We start from the raw sequence: 22,063 nt of genomic DNA on the forward strand, positions 1-22,063 counted from the left end.
GTCACTATATACATGTTATCCTTACTGTTTTTATCCCATCACATTCAGGTAATAAGAAAATGAATTTGTTATTTCCAAAATTTACCTAAAACAGCCAAGGTTTTATAATTCCACTGAAGTTTCAGAATTCAATTAAACACACACAATACAAAGTGTTCTCTATCTTAATAATTTATACACGCAGTAGCATGCATCAGCACCAAATCAACCAATTAGCAAAAAACATCATTACTTTTATTGCCTGTTAGCATTCTGTTAAGTTTTTTTAATCAGGTGCCATATTACAAATAATATTTGCATAATTTACTTGAATTCTTGGTAATCCATGAAATAAGGTGGTAATTATTCTCCCCATTCTACTAAGTGGGAAACTAAGGCTGAAAAATATTGTCTAACATCACACAGCTAATAAGTAAAGCAGAGCATGGTATCCATGTTTTCTGGCTCCAAGAACAATGCTGGCTACCATTTCCTGAGGGCTCACTATTATACCAAATGCTTTGTATACGTGATCTCTAATCCTTACAAAGTCCCCTTAGGAAGCTAATATCTCTCTCTTGCATTGAGACTTCTTAGCCTCAGAGATGTTAACAGGTTTGCTGAGCATGAGAATTCCAGCCCAGGTCTGTTGGACTTCACATTGCACCCTCCTTCCCATTATTACCCCACACTGCCCAACATATTTTTAATTTATTAGGGATTTATCAGATTGTAAACCTGGGGTGGTTCAACTTTGTTCGATTCTGGTTGATGGAGGAGGCTTTGTTAACTTCAGAGTAAAACTTGAGAGATGAGAAGTGCAACAAAACCATTCTTGAGAGTTCCTTTTGTCAGTAACACTCATCAGAAGTGCATTGGGAAATAAAGGTGTATACCTTCAAGACGCTTAGCTTCAGTTAGGGAGAGAGACAAGGAAACTAATTAATATGTGTGCCATGTGCTCAGTTGGGAATGGCTCTCTGCGACCCCATGGAATTTTCCATGCAAGAATACTGGAGTGAGTTGCATTTTTTCTCCTCCAGGGGATCTTTCCAACTCAGAGATCAAACTGCACATCTCCTGTGTCTCCTGCCTTGGTAGGTGGATTCTTTACCCACTGAGCTATCAAGGAAGCCCGAAACTAATGATAGACTATGGTAACTTCCTCTAGGTGTAGGGATCACCATGAGTTATAGCTATGTCTTTATTATTGAAACAAAAGGTGATAATTCTACGGTCAGAATTAAGATGGCAATAGAAGCTAGTAAAGAAAGCTGAGCACTGAAGAACTGATGCTTTTGAACTGTGGTGTTGGAGAAGACTCTTGAAGAGTACCTTGGACTGCAAGGAGATCAAACCAGTCAATCCTAAAGGAAATCAGTCTGAATATTCATTGGAAGGACTGATGCTGAAGCTGAAGCTCCAATAGTTTGGCCACCTGATGCAAAGAATTGACTCATTGGAAAAGACCCTGATGCTGGCAAAGATTGAAGGCAGGAGAAGGGGATGATAGAGGATGAGATGGTTGGATGGCATCACCAAGTTGATGGATATGAGTTTGAGCAAGCTCCAGGAGTTGGTGATGGACAGGGAAGTGCTGCAGTCCATGGGGTCTCAAAGAGTCAGACATGACTAAGCGACTGAACTCAACTGAGAAGCTAGTATCAGAAAAGCTCAAGGTAGGAATTCCCTGGGCCAGCCAATGGTTAGGACTCTCTCACATGCTCTCACTGGTTTTTATCCCTGGCCGGGAAACTAAAATCCCAACAAGCCATGTGGCCAAAAATACATGAATTTTTTCTAAGACAGAAATTTGGCAAAGCTTAAAGTGTAGGCTACAAGGAAAAGGAGAGGCTAGGGAGGGGGCTAGGGCAAAGTCCAGAACCCAGGTGGGGAGGTGGAACTCCTTGAGTAGCTGAAAATGAAGAGGATCTAGCAATCAGACATCAGAGCAAGGGAAAAGGTCAGACACAAATCAACAGCTGGGATCTGAGCCTAACAGACAGAAAAAAGAACAAGGCAACCCTAACAGGTCAGAGCAGGAGGGGGCTCAGGGCCAAGTTCTGGAGATGTGTTGGGGGCTGAGGAAGCCATGCCAAGGGAGAACAGACGCAGCCCATCATTTCCTAGACAGCACTGACAACCACCAGCTTCAGTGGAAGCCTCAGCTGGGGGCCAGCACCAGCATCCCTGAAAGGAGGGAAGAACAGTTTCTGGCACAAAGAACCAGGTTCTCCTTATCTGTTTTCCACTGAAGTGCACCCCCTTTCATCAAAACCCTTTACACAAGCAGGCTAACAATGAGAACTAACTGCTGTGTTTGCCACTGTATATCATGCCTGTTTTCACCCCTTCTCAGCTGAAGGTGTTCATCAACACTGAGATGGCAAAATGTGGGCTCAGAAGAGAGGAAAAGAAGGAAGCCTGGGAAACCAAAAATCTGGATAATCTGCACCAAACAAACCCTTCCTCCCTTCTATCCCTCCATTTATTCATTTATCATTCAGTAACCTCTAGTGAGTCCCTTCTAAACATATTGATGCAAAAATTGTGGAGGCAATAAAAAAAGTTATCCTATGGTTTAGGACTTTTCAAGCCTTAGAATCACTTTCATCCCATACCCATTTGTCACAGAGCACTCAGTTTTATCTAGAAACATCTGATAAAGCTCAGGCAAGCTGATCAAAGACTGTGGAAATCTGAGTATCTAATATTTTGCAATCTATCGAGCCAGCAAACTAGCGTGACTCAAGTAGCGGTGTGAAGAAGCTGGATTTGGCCAGATTTTCCCTGTACAACTTGCCTGACTAAACAGTTTGCTCATATTTACTTTAAGAGAAAAGAGTATCCAACTGTGATTTAAAAAAAAAAGTTGGTCTGGAGTTAGTCTATCATTAGTTTATCACTGCCCTTGGTCTATCATTACTTAAATATGCTACCACCTCTCTTTAATAGTAGTTAACTGTAGAATTTTACATATAAATTATGAATCTTGTCAAGTTTTTAAGTAGCTTCCTTCTCTAGGCAGGTCTTAATTCTAAATGAAAATAACATGCCTGCAAATACACTACTGAAAGGCCCCTTCTTGTCATGACAGTACTTAATATAAACATCAGGAGATCATCATTTCAAGTGCGGTTAGGCTTGAAGGCAGCCCCGTGTGTTGTGAAGGTTAAAAGCTTAGACCATAGCTCTTTATTAATAGTAATTGCTTAGCCATTGTGCAACATCCTGGAACAACTGTTTGGTGAATGAAAGGGTAATTCAGAGCAAAGTAGACCAGATAAGAAAAACACTTCCAAACCACATTTCAAAATAGCTCCTTTGTGTCAACTGGGTACACGTCTGCAGAGTAGTTTTTGCGAGGACAGGTGGATAGTATGGAGCCTTTACAGTAGTGACATCCCCATCTGGTACTATCTTTATGGCAAAGCATGCTGTTGTACCGAGGTCTACACATGTGGTGTCACAGAGTCAGGGAGCTCCGGGGTGGAACTGTGAGCCCGGCAGCCTTCATGAACCCAAAGACTGCTGCAACAGCTCACGTTGAGAAATGGCTTTCAGGCACATCTGTGAAACTTACGATCTTGAGAGTACCGGCATTTCTTTTGAGGTATCACTTTACACTTCAGTTTTTCTTGGTAGAGTATTTTTCAGAGACTTCTCTTAGGAGGCTATATTAGGAATTTCTGTTCCTTATTTGAGTTCCAGGAACTTGTGCCTTTCCTGCCCGCTGTCCAAATTGGAAGATACAAACCGTGGGAAAACACGTCTTTACAAACTCTATGGAGTGAGTGATCTAACTTGGTTTATTTAGCATATTCAGGAAGACTTTCATGTCCATGGGATCCCTTATTAATTCTAAGCTACCACTGTTTTTAAACGAGCTTCTGAGTTCTGCTGCAAAGGCAGGGGTGGGAAGCAAGTTCAAACAAAGGTTGACAGGTAGTAAGCTGACAAGAACACCTTGGTGTCCCCCTGCTTACATCAGGTTCTCCCTTTCCAATATTTACTCTTCCTCAAGCAGGAAAAGGGAGAGAAAGAAATAAAAAAGCGAGGTATATAAATAGCGTAGTGGGATTTGCTTAATTGAAGTTCTAAAGTCCAAAGAATCCACATCTGTGCAGCTCTGTCGCAGGCGCTGTAAGAGCCAGCTGCAGACAGCAAGCCTCTACCCTGGTGACCTTTGTCCATCTCAGGGATGCCTGGGAAGGATGCTGGTGCTAACTTTAGACCCAGAGACTAAGATGCACAAAGGACAAGTATCATAACAGACTTTCAGAAACAGATTTAAATCCCTTCTGCTCTTCCTCCAGAGCACAGTCACATTCAGGCAAGCCGCTGTTAGGATGGGTGCCTTCAAAGACTTCTCGAAACGGGTAGCTACAAGCCACTTTACTGAGAAAGCATGCGGTCTTAGATGTTTTAAGAAATAATTGACAACAAAGACCTGCGTGAGCCGGGCTCTTCTGGGTCAGAGAGCTTTCAGGTCAGTTCTTTAGACTGACTCTTTTCAGTCTTGCCTTTTTCCTCTCTCAGGGTCTGAAGGCAAAGATCTGCCCACGTCAAGTAGGATCAGAGTAGAGGCCTTTCCCTCATTGTCTACCTTCTGGCCAGTGTTTACCAAAACACAAATATCAAATCACCTGGTAAAATCCCTTGAGATGCTTGTTAAACATGCAGATTCCTAGAACTTCCACCTTCTGCCTCATAGACACTGATGTCAGAGGTTGACTTTGTGACAAGCATCCTAGGGGGGTTCCCTTGCACACTCAGGGGATCTTGGCCCTGAGAAGAAGTTTGCTTTGCACCATGCTTCCCAAACATGGCATCCAGATCATCTGACCTGAGGAGGCTTTTTGAAAACATAAATCACTAAAGTAGCACACATGAAGAATAGAAACAATATCCTAAATAAAATCAGAAACTATCCTTCTGCTTGCTACGGTTTGGTGTTAATTCTTCCAGATTTTTATCCTGTGCATCCACATAATTTGTTTTAAGGAGCTATGGGTCATTTCATGCAGATTGCTCTGCAGCTTGGTTTTTTTCCCCAGCTTGTTTTTGGTTAATAGAATATAAAATAGACTTGTTTATATATCTATCCCATGCATTAACACAAGGGTCACAACTCAGATGCCCATAAAGGTTCAGCAGACAATATAAATGAGTTTTGCAAACCTGGCTTGGAATTGTAGAAAACGGGGTTCCCATTTACTAGAATTAGAAGCTATCCACCTATAGTCAAATTGTTGCCATTTGGGAATGCGGGCCCAGAGTTCACCAAATCTTCAGGAGACAGAAGAAATCTGAATTTATCTAATGTGTAACATCCAGATTTAAAAATACTGGTAACTAATTCAAATTAAATACCAGATGAATCAATCAAAATGTTTTTAATCCAGACACTGATCTCAAGTCACCTTTTGAAACCTCTATTGCAATGTATACATCATCAAATAGGTCACATTTAAAAACCTTTCTTGTTTTTAACTAACAGAATACAAAATGCTATATCGCTGGACCCTTAGGCTGTGACATTACAGCTGCTACAATGGACATTCTTGCCTATGTCTCTCTGTGCTTGCAAAAATAAATCTAGAAGGTTGAAAATTTCCCTGGAAAAGGTTGCACCAATTTGCAGTTCTATTAATAGTTCACGAGGGGGTCCTTTTCCGGGACGCTCTAAGCATATTCCCAGGACACTCTAAGCCAACCCCGAGATCAGACACAGTAGGTCTGAGATGGAGGCTGAGATTGTATATTTTCTTAAGCTCCCAGATGATTCTGATGATCAGAGATTTTGGAACCACTGTCTTGGATTATTAACGAGTTGTTTGGGACCATTTCCAGTGAGTTATAAAGGAAATCATAAATACTTTCATCTGAATTTCTGTTTCAGGCTGTTACCTCTAATTACTGCCCTCTATGAAAACACCAAAGGGCTCTGCTGCTGCTGTTTCAGGCAGTTCAGCTGGAGCAGAACAATAAATAAACCAACTCAGGAACCTTCAAGCAGCTTTTATTGGCACGGCCTCGGAAAAGGTGTGGCAGTCATTTCTGAGCAAAAACCTGTAGCCCAGCAAGTCTTCGGTGTTGTGTTTAAAACACCACTGAACCAGGAAGTTTAAGTTCCTGAAACAGATACTCCAAGTCACTAAGAGGCTCCAAAATCAAGAGATCAAGCTCTGCTGGCTCTGTAAGATCCAAGAGACAAAAAACAGTCCTGGGAGATGCATCTCAGTTATGGGATGACCGCAATGGCAGGAAACAGTATCAGGTTTTCTAAGGCTGACTCTTGTTCGCTCCCCCATTACAAGGAAGATGCATTTCAGTCGTGGCACAGAAATCTCTCCATTCTGTCTTTGCCTAAGCAACTTCTGCTTAGGACGAGTGGTGGTTATAGGATGTGATCGTCAGGATGGTAGAGTTCACTCATCAGGCGGTAGATGTAGGAAGGTGCATTCCCACCAATGTTGGAAATAAACAGAGTAATGAGCTCTGGAGGGACGTAGTCAAACACGGGGCAATGGACACTGACTTTCTCCAAGATGTCCCCTGAAAGGCAATCACACGAGCTAAAGACAAAACCGAGGCTCCTGTTCTAATAAGTATCTCATGGATTCTGGGCTCAATAACACAGGGATACTTGCCACCCCAAGGAAGGGAAGCTGTAGCAAAATATAAACCAGAAGAAAAGACGTCTGATCATGATCTGCCCTGTGTTTACGACTCTCCAATACCTTCCCACAGAAAGGCAAAAAAAGTTTCAAATTCGGGATTGCAGCCGTCAAGATTTGGGCCCTCCCCACTGCACTATAGGCCGTATCGCTCTCCCTCTTGCTCATTACTCTCCAGCCACATGGCCATCTTTTCCAACTGGCTAAGCATGTACCTAACTCGGGTCTTTTGCACCAACATCTGGAAAACTCTTTCCTTCACCTTCACGTGGCAGGCTCTATTCCTTCAGGAATCAGCTGAAATGCCATCTCATTAAGTCCCTTCCCCAGTCTAAGGTAGTCCCCTACTCACTTTCCATCATATCATCCGTATTTTCTTCCTAAAACACTTCATGCCCTGACATATTCTTGTCTGTCTTTTGCAACATGATTTAAACTCTGGGGGAGCAGGGCCCATCTGTGTTAATCACTTTTATATCCCTAGTGCCTGAAATAGTGCTGGATACACAGTGGGTGCTCAAGAGTCATAAATCTTTCTTGAAAGAATGAATGTTTGAATAAATGGTGAAGTTATTAAATTTTCAAGAATCAGCACTCCAGGTACTATGTTTTGCTCCCGGAGGATGTTAAAGACCATGCAAACTGTTGATGAGGCAGCAAGCTCACTGAGCAAAGCTGCTGCCTTCAGAAGAAGAGAAAAGGTCCCCAACACACCAAAGTGTCCAGACTACAGGCAAGTTTTATAAGTAACATTTCAGAGCCTGCTTCCTTTAGCAGTCACATCACCAAAATGACTCCCTGCAGCAACCAAAATCAAGTACACTTTCTGACTGGGCTGTTGCCTGTATCTCAACTTGCAAAGCCAATCCCAGTCAATGCCGGGTGATCCAATCCCACATGGTCCCCATAAGTCAGCTAAAATATATTAGTTTCAGAAGAAAATGAACATGGATTAGGTCAGGTCTGCAAACACTCTAAGTTGCTAAAGAGAACAGTCCCCACAAGAAGTATGATTAATAAAACACAGCCCAACGACATTCAATCCCATTGACCACCAAAAGATCAAAACAAATATATACAAAACTCCAAAACACACCAACTGCGTGTGCCATATACATTCAAGCAACTTCTGTACCTTCTGTGAAAGGCAGGACTTCTTCAGGAGCCACGAACTTGTGAAACGAATCTTCTTCATTGGGGAACTGGAAAAGGAAAAATTAGGAAGAGAAAAAGAGAGATCCGACACTTTGACTTTCAGGTATACACCCAAGAGAAATAAAAAGACATCCAGACACTTGATTACAAAGGCTTATTGCAGCATTACTTACAAAAGCCAGAAGGTAGAAATAACCCAGATGCTGATCAACAGATGAATGGATGATTAAATTGTGGTATATCCACACAACAGAACATTATTCAGTCACAAAAAAGGAACAAAGTACGTGCTATAACTCAGATGAACTCCCAGAGTATTTAGAAATCAGAAACAAAAGGGTCCATACTGTATGACTTCTTTTATGTGAAATATCAAAATTAAGCAAATCCATAGAGACTCAAAGCAGATTAGCAATCACTAGGAGATGGGGAAAAGAAAGAAGGGAGTGATTACTTAATGGGTACAGAGTGTTTCTCTGGGATGATGAAAAAATTCTGAAACTAAAGAGTGGTAGTTGCACAATGCTGTGAATGTACTAAATGCTACTGAACTGTACATTTTAAAATGGTTAATTGTGTATTATGTGAATTTCACTTCAATTTTTTAATAAGTAGACACCTATAGATAGGTTGTTATTTTCAAAGCAAGTAGTTTCTATCACTGGTAAAATGACTCTTTACTTAGTAACTGCTTGTGTTCAGGCTACAGAATACAGTTCCTGGAATTATGACAAATAAAAACCAATTTCTATGTTTCTAGTTTCAACTTGCTTGGCATTTTCAGAAATGGTCAGGGTGACAGGGGAGTGGTGGCAATGTAGACAAAGGGCCTTCCCCAACTACATGTTATCCTGACCTTACAATTTTGACCTCCTAAAGCTGAAAGGTTGTAACTATCAATGGCTCTTCCTGGATCAAGACTACTGTGACCTTTTCCAGTCTCCACTGGGTCTAATCAACTGAGTAAATGCGGAAAAAGAGAAGTCCCAGAGTGAGAAGGTTGAAGGTTAAAGAGTTCAAACCTATACTTTGACTTCCTTCTGTTGGCTAGAGACAGACAGACATACCTGTGGGGAAAGCTTGAACATAGGAGCACAGACGATGAGTGGGGTGGAATGGTGTTTTGCGGCCAGTGCTAGAGTATGAGTTCCCGCCACAGCTCGCAGGGCACCGTTGGCCAGGATGGTCTTTGTGCCAATGATCACCTTTGGGACAGGAAGAAAGAAGCGAGCCATCCTGAGAACAGAGCCTTCAACAGGCCATTGGGCATGAGCGCCTGAATGCTTAGCCCCCAGTCTTGGCAATTAGCAGGGGGTGGGCGTGGAGGTCACACACCAGGAGAGGGAAAGGGATTCTAGGTTCAGACCATAAGTTCTAGTATAAAAGTGGATTCCCAAGGGAAAAATGAACACAGTACAGGACAGAAAACTGCAGTGTTTATTGCTCTTAGCCCCGTCTTCTCTGGAAATCTATCTGCCACACCTCCTGAGAAGTGGGAAGCCTTTCTTCTACCATCCACCACTACCAAGCTCTCTGAGCAGAAGTGGGCAACTCTCTACCAGATCTCTAAGAGGCTGACATGATTAGCTTTGACCCATTTCATTCCTTTCAATCCTTTAACCAAAATGAGGTGCCTCCAAGGGAGGACAGAGAAGGAAATGGCAACCCACTCCAGTACTCTTGCCTGGAGAGTCCCATGGACAGAGGAGCCTGGTAGGCTGCAGTCCATGGGGTCGCTAGGAGTTGAACACGACTGAGTGACTTCACTTTCACTTTTCACTTTCATGCAGTGGAGAAGGAAATGACAACCCATTCCAGTATTCTTGCCTGGAGAATCCCAGGGACAAGGGAGCCTGGTGGGCTGCTGTCTATGGGGTCGCACAGAGTTGGATTTGACTGAAGCAACTTAGCAGCAGCAGCAGCCAAGGGAGGAATAAAGAGGGGGGATCAATATTAATAGAATAAGAGATTTAAAAGGTCCATGTATGTGTTTTCAAAAGGTACTAGAAACTCTCCTCTCTTCTTATAGATATTGGGGCCAGGGAGGGGGGCAGATATTAATATTTTAAAGTATAATCTTCATAAATTTGACGTAATATAACTCAAATGCACCCACCTTGTTGACTCTTGACATAACAGCAAAAATGGCAGCATCAGTCATGACAGTTGTCTCAATACCTGCTTTGGACAAATTGACTGCCATCTCATGACCCTGCATTTGGAGAGAAAGGCTGATGCTGAGAGGAAGAGTGGGAGAGAGAGAAAAAGCTTTCAAACATAACTGGATCTGGGGGACTGTGTGACACTGGGCATATCCAACATGCAACTTCCAACAGGTAACTAACTCATCTGGTAGGTGTTCTCTGGGAAGCGGCAGGAAGCCCAGGGGAAGCTAATTAATGTTTATTACTCCCCAGCAGTGCTGGGACAGGCACAGAACTGGAAATACAACTTGCTTGTGTAACTGGGCAGAGTGCACAGGACAGTTCCTGGCTCATTATTTTACAACATCCTTACATATTTCTTTTCTGGAGACCTATTATTTACCTGAAGACTGAGTGAGGTCAGACCAAGCATCAGTCATCCCCAAGGTTATTACCCTATTCTGATTTCTGAAAGAACTAATATTTGTCTTTTCTTAGGCCAAGTAGTTCACTCAACTTCCTTAAATGAATACTTTAAGAATGTTCACAGGATCAACAATGTGAAATTCTCTTCAGTGTTTTACTCTATCTCCTCAACGTTTGAATCGCATCAATTCAAAGACGGCTTGGAGCCCACCGACCTCTCCTTTATTCTCTCCTCATTTTAAACTTTTCATAGAGGCTCCAGCAGTCCCCATACCTGACAGAAAGGTGCACACTCTGCCACGATGACATGGAATTTCCTCTTTCGGGCGGCCTCTTTGAGGAACGCCTCCACTGTGCGGGAGAAGCCAATGGTCATGATGACCTCGTTGGAGTGGATGTGCTCCAAGGCCTGGGCTGCGATGTTCTCCGTTGTCCCTTCTGCAAGAAGCCAGTTTTGCATGGAAAATACGACACAGTCATGCTACAACACAGACTTGAGAGAACAGAAAGGGACGTGTGCCCTTCTTGTACACTGCCCACCTAGCAGAGCCTGGTAACACATGGTCAATGGACTAAACATGAAATGTCCTATTGCCTTAAAAGCCTCTCCCTCCAGGGTTTTCTATCTCCCAAGCTCTCAGCCTACCGTCTCGCCCAGCAGTACCCCTACTCATCAACTTACTCCCTTCACCCCTAGCCCGCCCCAAAGCTAGTTCTTTACAACTGACTTTGAAGACAATGAATTTAGGCAAGAAATGTCCCATCTGGGAAATTGAAAGTGCTGACAGTAGGGTAAACAGAGCTTCCCTCTAAAAGAATTCCTCCTCCAAAAGGTGGCCACAACGCCTCCACCTGACAGGGAGGACACAGAAGAAAAACAGGGGAGGAATTTGGAAGAAGCAGCTCAGTGCAAGCAGCTCAGGGAACAGACAGACCCAGTTTCTTCCTTTCCTGGGAACACTCAGGGCAATAAATATCTGGTCTCCTAGGTCACAGAGACAGGGGGGATAGAAGTGGCTTGTGTGTATGCATATGGGTATGTATGTGTGTGTGTGTCTGTAAAATTTCAAGAAGTTGAGTGAAAAAGGGTTTATAAATTGTGGTTTTCAGAGGTTCATCTTAAAAAATAAAAGCTCTTCCCAAACAGCCTCTGCCACAGTGGATTTGCAGTGGGGTCAGTCTGTAAAGAAATGTAGAGAGGGTTATCTTAGTCTTGCCACCTATTCCAATCGTTCTTAATCAGGATGAGGCCAAACCTCTGAGAACCAGAAGACTTGTTATCTCCCATCTCTGCTTATGAACAACTTCCAGGGTCTTCTGTTCCCTCATCTGCCTGCAACTTGTCCTGTACACGTAAGGATCAGGACTCACCCAGTTCCACCAGCAGCTCATTAATTGCCTCAATGATGTTGGACTGAAGTTGAGCATAATGGGAACGGAAATCCTCGCTCAGGCCCCCGGATGTCAAAAGTTTGTGCAGAGACTCCTGCTGATCGCTCTCGTCGCTGCGTCCGTGGAGTCTACGAAGGCAACAAGACCCAAAGGAGTTGGGGTCAGAGATGTGGTCATTTAAGTAACGACAGCTGCTCAGCTCCAACAAAGGCTCCAAGCTGGGGGAGAGAGGGGCCCGTGCAAAAAGCTTCACTGGGCCCAAGCCCCGATTCAGGATGTGGGCCTGACCTGCCATACTCCTCCCGGATGATTCTGAGCACTCTCCGCACCATGTTGCCCACGGTGGTCTCTGAGGGTTGCGCGGCCGTCATCCTCCGGCCTTCTCTGCGGATCAGTTCCATCAGCTCCCCTACCGCCCAAAGAGAAAAGGTGAGGGCGAGAAGCGCGCGGCGTGGGGCCTGGACGACTTTCCGCCTGGGGATCGGGATCAGAAAGGGGCGAGGCCTGCCTCACCTGCATTGCTCCAGCGGTGGTCCGTGATGATGCGGCGAAGCAGTCCCAGAGTCTCCCGGGCCATGTCCTCAGAGCTGCGCCGCCCGCCGCCCCGCTTCAGCGCCTCCACGAAACTCTCGATCCTCTCGGACAGCTCCGAGCCCTTGGCGGCTGCCCCTGGCATCTCGAAAGAAGCCGCCTTGCGGGCGGAATCCACACCTGGCAGACCTCCGAGCTTGCACTTCCGGGGCAGGAGAGGTCGGCTTCCGCTCTGCTAGGAAAAAAAACTCGCCCTTGGGAGAAGACTGGGCCACGCCCCTCCCTGCTAACTCCCGCCCCCCACCCCGACAGAGCCAATCAGACTCTTGGAACTCGATGTGTTACGTTTACCGCCAAGCGTCCGCGGGCGTCGGAGGTTAGAAGGCTGGAAGTGTCCTTTCCTGGTTTCTCGATCACTGAAGACTTGACGGTTGACGCCACAAGAGGGTGGCTAGTCCCGTTGCTGTGGAAACAGCCAGTCCGAAAGGCCCCTACCACATCCCGAGGCTACGCTGGAGAAGTTGCAGGCCTACTTCCCGGTCCCTCAGCTTCGGTGACGACCAGAGTGCGGCTCCAGGGTCCGCTCCCCCTAGGGCAGACGCCCCATTATAATGCTGTTACATTGCATGATACTGGTTCGTTTGCGCCTCTGTCTGTCTAACAGATTGAGCTCCCTCATGGCAAGGACTTTTTTTTTTTTTTTTTTTTTGCCTTTGCCTTTTCAACGTCTAGCACATCTCCTCAGAGATGAGGAGACCGAATATCCACCAATAAGGAGATTCAGAGTGGCAGTTAATATGGGAGCAAAGATGATGTCCTTCCATCTGGACAGACTAGAGGGGAGTAAAACATATAACACGACCGTTTACTTTTGAGTTTACTAGGTGTTGGACACTGTGTATGAATTGTCTCATCTAATGCATCTCTATGAGATAGGTCCTCTTATCCTAATTTTACACATCAGAAAACAAACCTACAGGATTTTAAGCAGTTAATAAGGGGATGCGTTTATATTTAAATCCAGTTGTGTCTCAACCTAAAATCTGTGTGTAATGAGAATCTCTATTTCATTAAAATACATTCTTAGAAATGGGAAAAAAAGAAAAGAAATGGAATCCTTTGGCACGCACTTTTCTAAGACTTTTGTTACAGTTGACAAATTGCCTTGCAGAAAAATATATCAGTACCAAAATCAGACAAAGATAATACGAAAAAAAGAAAATTAGAGACCAGGGTCCCTCCTGAATGCAGATACAAAGAGCTGCAACAAATTATTAGCAAACCAAATTCATCAGTACATAAATGATTCATGTAAGGACTTCCCTGGTGACCCAGTGCCTAGGAATCCACCTCCCAGTGAATGCAGAAGACACAGGTTCAATCCCTGGTCCAGGAGGATCCCACATATTGCAGAGCAACTAAGTGGTGTGCCACAACTACCAAAGCCTGCTCCGTCTAGGGTGGGAGAACCACAACTACTGAGCCCCTGTGCTGTAACTACTGAGGCCCATGTGCCTAGAACCAGTGCATCACAACAGAGTAGCCCATGCTCACCACAACTAGAGAAAGCCTGCGTGAAGCAATGAAGACCCAGCACAGTCAAAAGTAAATAATAAAATTAAGATCAGTGTATAATTATCAAGTATAATTTAAATCTGGAAGGCAAAGCTGTTTCAATATTTGAAAATCAATTTGAGAACTCTGTGTTAATATTCTAAAAAGTAAAACCACATGACCATTCAATTGATGCAAGAAGCATTTGACAAAAATCAACAGCCATTGAGTTAAAAACAAAAAACCTTAAAAAACTAGAAATAAAGAGGAACATCTTCAGCATGATAAGGGCCATCTACAAAATCCTGTACCTAACATCGTACTTTGTTGTCAAAGAAAATTTCTGTCTAAGATCAGAAACAAGGCAAGAATGTCCACTTTTACCACTCAAATTTAAACTCAAAGATCCAGCCAGTGCAATAAGACAAGAAAAAGAAATTTAAAAGCATACAGACTGGAAAGAAAGAAAACTAACAGAAAACATCATTGTCTTCATAGAAAATCCCAGAGAATCAACAATAAGAAAAAACTTCCTAGAACTAATTTAGCAAAGATGCAAGGTCAACACACAAAAATCAATCATATTTCTATATACTGTTAATGAATAATCAGAAACCAAAATTGAAAGCATAATTACTCCCCAAAGCCATCAAGTATTTATCAATTTACCATGTTAACTTTAAAAATGTCTGAAAAGTTGTATCAATTTACAGGCTTGCTAGCACTTATCATGTTCTGGCCAACCTTGGATATTGTCATTATTTTTCCAGATATAAAGACATTAAAAAATAAGATATGTACTGTTTTATAATACAAAAGAATATGTATGTGTGTATATAACATGTATATGCAAGTTATGAAATGACAATAAATGAATACCTGTGAGCCCATCTGTCAACTTGAAAACTAAAAATCTCAAATTCATAGACACAGGAAAGTGGAATGGTGGTTGTCAGAGGCTGGAGGGAAAGATTATTTATTGTTTAATGTATAGAATTTCAATTTTACAAGATGAAAGGAATTCTAGAAATGGATGTGCATTTATATTGTATAATAATGTAAGTGCATTTAATGCCACTGAACTGCACACTTAAGGGTTAAAATGGTAAATTTTATGTGTATTTTACCACAATTTAAAAAATAAATATGTGAAATTTTAAGAAAACACCTAAAATACTGCCAATACCATCACATCATGTGTCTGCTCTTCTCCTAATCCATGTCCTTGCCTTCTACCACACTCAAGGATAACCACAAAATTTTGATTGATATGCCTTTGGTTTATAAAAAAAGTTTTATATATTTACAGCCCCTAAATAACAAAGTGCTTAATTTTGCTTATTTGGAATTTTTTATAAATGGTATTATAATATAATCTTCTATAAGTTGCTTTCTTTTTAACTTGATATGATGTTCCTAAAATATCCCTCCATGTTGCTACATGTGTCTATAGTTCTGTTTGAACTGCTGCATAATGTTCCGTCTGCACTGCTGCATAATGTTCCGTCATGTGACTATACCACAATTTATGTATCATTTTCCTTGAACAGATATTTGGGTTGTTTCCAGTCTTTCTGGAGGGTGAGAGAATATAAACTATAAATATTCTTGTGTATATCTTGGCATACCTACAAGTGGAACAGCTAGGTCATAGGCTATGTGAATATTCAACTTTACAAATAGTGCTAGTATTCCAAAGTGGTTACATCAATGTATGCTCCCTCCAGAAGTGTTTAAAGAGTTCTAGCTGACCTACTCCTTACCAACACTTGGTATTATTTGTGGTTGAGGGAGGTGGGTGGAATCAGATAGATTATAAAAGGATGTATCATTGGCATCTTAATTTGTTTTTCTTATTACTAATGAGGTTTTTTTTTTTATATGTTTATTGGCCATGTCCTTTTTCTCCTTTGTGAAATATCTGTCTTTTACCTACTTTCTTTAGACAAAGAAAAAAAAAACTTTTCCTAATATATTTGTAGGAGTTCCTTATATATTTTGAATACTAGTTTTTTTCCCCCTTAATTTATGGCTTGTCTTTTTACTCACTTTGAGATGTCTTTGAACAAAGGTCTTGATTTTAATATGATGAAATGTATCACTTGTCTTTTATAGTTAATGCCTTTTGTGTTTTATTTAGAAAATCCTTCCCTAATCTAAAAGCATAAAGATAATCACCTGAATCTTCCTCTGAGTAATTTTACAAATTGCCTTTACACATAATTTTGAATTACTTTCTATATAGGATGAGAAATGAGATGTAATTTTATTTTCTTGCTTCAGTGATTTTCAGTACTATCATGGTAATTTGTGAAATTTCTATATTGTGAGAGTCTGTTTTGGGGCATATTTGTTTGTTCCTATTGCTAAATTTGCCTGTCCTTGTTTGTTCCTATTGCTAAATTTGCCTGTCCTTGAATCAATATTACATTATCTTAATTACTCCTATTTTTTTTTTTTAAGTCTTGCTATCTGGTAAGAAAAACTCTCTTACCATATTCCTTTCTTTAAGAGTATCTTTAGTTTGGGGCCTTTGCTCTTTCACGTATATTTTAGAAATAAAATATCTGTTTCTCAAAAATAAAAACCCACTCTATTGAGATTTTGTTTGGCATTGCTTTAAATCTCTAAACCAATTTGAGGACAATTGACATCATTAAGATACCAAGTCCTGCTATCCATGAACATGGTATATATCTGCATTTACTTAGGTCTTCTTTAATGTTGTCCAGTAAAATTTTATAATTTTCTTCATTTAGGTCTTGCACATCATGTATATAAAATTTCTTCTTAGGCATTTTATATATTTGTCTGTATTGTAGGTGATTATCATTCTTTTTCATCATTTCCAAACTAATAGAGAAATACTGAAACTACTTTTAATTTGTACTCTTTTGCTCATTAATTATGAAGAGCCTTTTTTCATATTTATTTACCGTTTGCTTTTCTTCTCTTATGAAGTACTGGTGCATGTGGTTTGCCCATTTTTCTGATGTGATGTATAGCAGACATTCTGATTGTTCATTCAATATCCATTTCTCTCTTTTTTCTTATTAGAAAGAACTTATTTTGTTTGGTTTCTACCCACAGGAAAGGTGGTTTTAGCTAATGAGTAAATCTTGATTGATCTAAACCAAGCATAGCCATTCCATTCTCCTTTTTTTTTTTTTTTAAATAGATTGCTATAGAGCAACCTATTTACTAGCCAGTGGAATGCAAGGGAAATCTGTTTGGCACTTCTTGGAAAGGTTTCCCTGTTCTAAAGAAAGAGACAAGACTACTTAGCCTTGTCTATTTCTGGACTTCTTGGGTGAGATTCCTAGAGTTAATGCAGCTATCTTGTGACCCTGAGGTCTGAAGACTGAGAATAATGTTAACATGCTAAGGATTCCAGAACAGAAAAGCTGGAAGAACCTGAACTCTTGATAATGTCAACACTTAATGGCTATTTTACATATATTAGCTCTTCATCCTTAAACCTATGAGATAGATACTATTAATATAGCCATTTTCAAAATAGGAAGCTAAGGCATAAATAGGATAAGTAACTTGCTCAGTGTCCCACACTCAGTAAATGGAAGGGCCAGGGTGTAAACCCAACAACCTAGCTTCAGAGCCTTTACCATTTGTCTATGTTTTGTGGTAGCTTTTTTAAAGTTATTGTGTGAAATCAACAAAATCAGAAGTTGCCCTACCTTTGGAGTTATTATATGACGTCTAAATTTCTCTATTGTTTACATAATTTTAATTGGAATTTTATATCATTTGCAGCCCAAAGCATCTTGATTTGGGGCATTTCTTTTTTCTAGGTGACGTATAAGATCTATTTAGATATTAAGAATGCTAACTGTTTGATTGTAATTTGTGTTGAAACATAACTGCCTAATTCTTATATACTGCTATGGGATTGTAAATTGAAACCTTTAGTAGGACAATTTGAAAAACAGAAAGCAAAATACTTTATAATGTTCATCCATACCCTTTGTTTTTATTCACTTTATTTTTTGGCTGCACTGCACAGTATGCAGGCTCTTAGTTCCCAAACCAGGGATCAAACCCACACCCCCTGCTATGGAAGCTTGGAGTCTTAAGCACTGGACTGCCAGGGATGTCCCTTCATTCGTACCCTTTAAACCACTATATCTATGTCTAAAAGTTTATCCTGAGGAAATGATCAGAAATAGACACAAAGATTTTTCCACAATATTTTTCATTTTATTATTTATAACACAAAAATAAGAATACTCGTAAAATTCAGGAATTCCTAAAATTTAGATCGATATTATAGTATGGAATAGCATGTTTTAGAAGTATATTTAATGACATTGTTGTTTAGTCGTTATGTTGTGTCCGATTCTTGTGACCCCTCTGGACCGTAGCCCAACAGGCTCCTCTCTTCTTGGGATTTCCCCGGCAAGAATACTAGAAGTGAAAGTGAAAGTCACTCATCTGTGTCCGCCTCTTTGTGATCCTGTGGACTACCCAGTCCATGGAATTCTCCAGGCCAGAATACTGAAGTGGGTAGCTGTTCCCTTCTCCAGGGGATCTTCCCAACCCAGGGATTAAATCCAGGTCTCCCGAATTGTAGGCAAATACTTTACTGCCTGGAGTCGGTTGATGTTTCATTCTCTAGGAGAGCTTTTTGATCCAGGGATTGAACCCATGTCTCCTGTATTGCAGGCAGAGTCTTTACCACTGAGCCACCTGGGAAGTCTTATTTAATTAAATAGAAAGTGTTTAACGATAAGGAAAATTGTTGACAACATATTGTTAAGTTTAAAAAAGTAGATTGCATACAGTGAGTCTGCAAAATAGTTTGGCAATTCCTTTCAGAACTGAAGATGGACTTATAATACAACCCAGGAATTATACTCTTGCTCATTTATCCCAGAGAAGTGAGCACTTCTGTCCAAATAGGAAGTTGTACATGAATGTCCATAGCAGCTTTATTCATGATAACCCCAAACTGAAAACTTAGCCAAATGTTCTCCAGTTGATTAATGTTTAAACAGACTGTGGTATTACACATCCATACCATTGAATACAGCTCAGCAGTAAAAAGAAACAAACTATTGGTGTCTACAGCAACTCAGATGAATCTCAAGACAATTATAATGAGTGAAAAAAGCCAATCCTAAAAGTACTAATACTATCTAATTCCATTTGCTTAACATTCATGAAATTATGGAGATAAAGAATGGGTGCGTGGTTGCCAGGAATTAGGAATGAATGGGGGATGGGATGGGTTTGGCTCTAAAGGAGTGATGTACAAAGGATAGAAGAATTGAGTTTCTTTATTGTGGTGATGTAAAGCTACACATGAGTCCATGTATGACTAATGAAATCTAAATAAGCTCTATGAACTGTACTGATGTCAATATATTGCTTTTGATATTGACCCACCATTGTATAAGATGTTACCTTTGGGGGAGGCTGAGGAAGATTGCATGGGCCTTGGTGTACATGGCTTTCAACCTCCTGTGAATCTACAATTATTTCAAAATAAATAAACAAAAACTTCATAAACCAGGACCTACAAAATAAAAACATCTATTATTATTTAAAAGAAATTCATAAAACATTACCTTACTCTAATTGTTTAAATGACTCAGTGCTAAAACAAACTATAAAAGAGACTTTATTTAAGAGCTGTGATTTCTCAAAAAAACAGGATAAAAAATAGTATATTTGGTGGGAGCTCAATTTTAGTTAAAATATATATGTTATTTATATAAATTTTACATAAAAAGATGCATACATATACACATATGTACTTCAAGCACATATGTGTACCATGTAGCTTTATCTACATATCTACACATTCCTATATTTATTAGATTGGTGCAAAGATAATTATGGTTTCAGACTCTGAATTTTAAATCATTGTAACTAGGCTCAAGCACATCTTTATTAACCAAAATAGGAACTATTGAAATCAATGAGAAATAAGTTTGCTTATTTCTGTTGCATAAAATCCGTGCTTCAGAATTCGACAAACTCTTGGAAAGCATTTTCTGCCTCTTGCTGGCTGTGGAAGCATTTTTCCTGCAAAAAATTTTTGCGATGCTTGAAGAAGTGGTAGTTGGTTGGCCAGAGGTCAGGTAAATGTGGCAGATGAGGCAAAATTGTAGACCAGTTCATTCAACTTTTGAAGCATTGGTTGTGCAACGTGCAGTTGGGCGTTATCGTGGAGAAGTCGGCCCTTTCTGTAGACCAATACTGGCTGAGGGCATTGCAGTTTTCGGTGCGTCTTATCGGTTTGCTGAACATATTTCTCAGATGTAATGGTTTTGCCAGGATTCAGAAAGCTGTAGTGCATCAGATGGGCAACAGACCACCAAACAGTGGCCATGATGGTTTTTTTGGTGTAAATTTGGCTTTGGGAAGTGCTTTGGAGCTTCTCAGTCCAACTGCTGAGCGAGTTGTCGCCGATTGTCGTATACAATCCATTTTTCCTTGCACATCACAATCTGATGGAGAAACGGTTTGTTGTTACAGAGAATGAGAGAAGACAAGACCTCAAAATGACCGTTTTAAAAGCTTCCAGGCAGCTCACGAGGCGCCCACTTATTGACCTTTTTCACCTTTCCAGTTTGCTCAAATACGGAACAACCATAGAGTGGTCGATGTTGAGTTCTTGGGCAACTTCTCGTTAGTTACAAGAGGATCACCTTCGATAACAGCTCTCAGTTGTCGTCAGCTTCCAATGGCCAGCCAGCCGCTACGCTCCTCATCTTCAAAGCTCTTGTCTCCTTTGCAAAAATTCTTGAACCACCACTGCACTATATGTTCATTAGCAGTTCCTGGGCCAAATGCACTGTTGATATTGAGAGTTGTCTCTATTGCTTTACGACCCGTTTTGAACTCAAATAAGAAAATTGCTAAAATTTTGCTTTTTGTCTAACATCATTTCCATAGTTTAAAATAAATATAAAATAAACAGCAACTAATTCTTTAGCAAAAAAACATAAAGTGAGAAATGTGCATTAAAATGACCTATTATATAACTGCATTTATTTAGAATGTATTCCAATATCAAATGGCAAATTTCAGCAATGCAAGACCATAATTACTTTTGTACCAATGTAATGTTTTTCTGTATGCAGGTGTGTGTGTGTGTTTGTATGTGTGTACGAATGACATATACCAAGATGTTAACAGTGGCTATCTCTGGGTGTATTGGTAACAGGTTTATCAGTTCAGTCGCTAAGTCATGTCTGACTCTTTGCAACCCCATGAACCACAGCACACCAGGCCTCCCTGTTGATCACCAACTCCCGGAGTCCACCCAAACCCATGTCCATTGAGTCGGTGATGCCATCCAACCATCTCATCCTCTGTCGTCCCTTTCTCTTCCTGCCCTCAATCTTTTCCAGAATCAGGGTCTTTTCAAATGAGTCAGCTCTTCGCATCAGGGGGCCAAAGTATTGGAGTTTCAGCTTCAGCATCAGTCCTTCCAATGAACACCCAGGACTGATCTCCTTTAGGATGGACTGGTTGGATCTCCTTGCAGTCCAAGGGACTCTCAAGAGTCTTCTCCAACACCACAGTTCAAAAGCATCAATTCTTCAGTGCTCAGCTTCCTTTATAGTCCAAATCTCACATCCATACATGACTACTGGAAAAAACATAGCCTTGACTAGACGGACCCTTGTTGGCAAAGTAATGTCTCTTCTTTTTAATATGCTATCTAGGTTGGTCATAACTTTCCTTCCAAGGAGTAAGCGTCTTTTAATTTCACCATCTGCAGTGATTTTGGAGCCCGAGAAAATAAATTCAGCCACTATTTCCATCGTTTCCCCATCTATTTGCCATGAAGTGATGGGACCGGATGCCATGATCTTAGTTTTCTGAATGTTGATCATTGGCCAACTTCTTCACTCTCCTCTTTCACTTTCATCAAGAGGCTCTTTAGTTCTTCATTTTCTGCCACAAGGGTGGTGTCATCTGCATATCTGAGGTTATTGATATTTCTCCCAGCAATCTTGATTCCAGCTTGTGCTTCTTCCAGCCCAGCATTTCTCATGATGTACTCTGCATATAAGTTAAATAAGCAGGGTGACAATATACAGCCCTGACGTACTCCGATTTGGAACCAGTCTGTTGTTCCATGTCCAGTTCTAACTGTTGCTTCCTGACCTGCCTACAGGTTTCTCAAGAGGCAGGTCAGGTGGTCTTGTATTCCCATCTCTTTCAGAATGT

The 22,063-nt window shown here is 41.0% G+C and overlaps 1 protein-coding gene across 1 annotated transcript; it reads right to left on the reverse strand.

Annotated features, from left to right (window-relative positions):
- Nucleotides 1-5,985: 5,985 nt before the first annotated feature.
- Nucleotides 5,986-12,529, reverse strand: EIF2B2 (eukaryotic translation initiation factor 2B subunit beta). The gene is made up of 8 exons (XM_061156611.1): nt 12,290-12,529; nt 12,065-12,185; nt 11,756-11,904; nt 10,659-10,822; nt 9,931-10,026; nt 8,882-9,019; nt 7,795-7,861; nt 5,986-6,537 (listed from the first exon to the last, which is right to left on the reverse strand). Exons 1-8 carry the CDS (start codon nt 12,450-12,452, stop codon nt 6,380-6,382), a joined length of 1,056 nt encoding a protein of 351 aa, XP_061012594.1. The 5' UTR covers nt 12,453-12,529; the 3' UTR covers nt 5,986-6,379.
- Between the last annotated feature and the right edge of the window lie 9,534 nt (nt 12,530-22,063).

Source organism: Dama dama, chromosome 12 (genome assembly GCF_033118175.1).
Source record: "Dama dama isolate Ldn47 chromosome 12, ASM3311817v1, whole genome shotgun sequence".
Classification (NCBI taxonomy): Eukaryota; Metazoa; Chordata; class Mammalia; order Artiodactyla; family Cervidae; genus Dama; species Dama dama.

Excerpts from the sequence above, each read along its gene's own strand:
- EIF2B2 (XM_061156611.1), bottom strand. The coding sequence starts at position 12,452 with ATGCCAGGGGCAGCCGCCAAGGGCTCGGAGCTGTCCGAGAGGATCGAG. Across the intron at positions 12,186-12,289 it reads CCACCGCTGGAGCAATGCAG|GGGAGCTGATGGAACTGATC; the intron begins GTGAGGCAGGCC and ends TTTGGGCGGTAG. Across the intron at positions 10,027-10,658 it reads AGTGTGCACCTTTCTGTCAG|GGTCATGAGATGGCAGTCAA; the intron begins GTATGGGGACTG and ends CTCCAAATGCAG.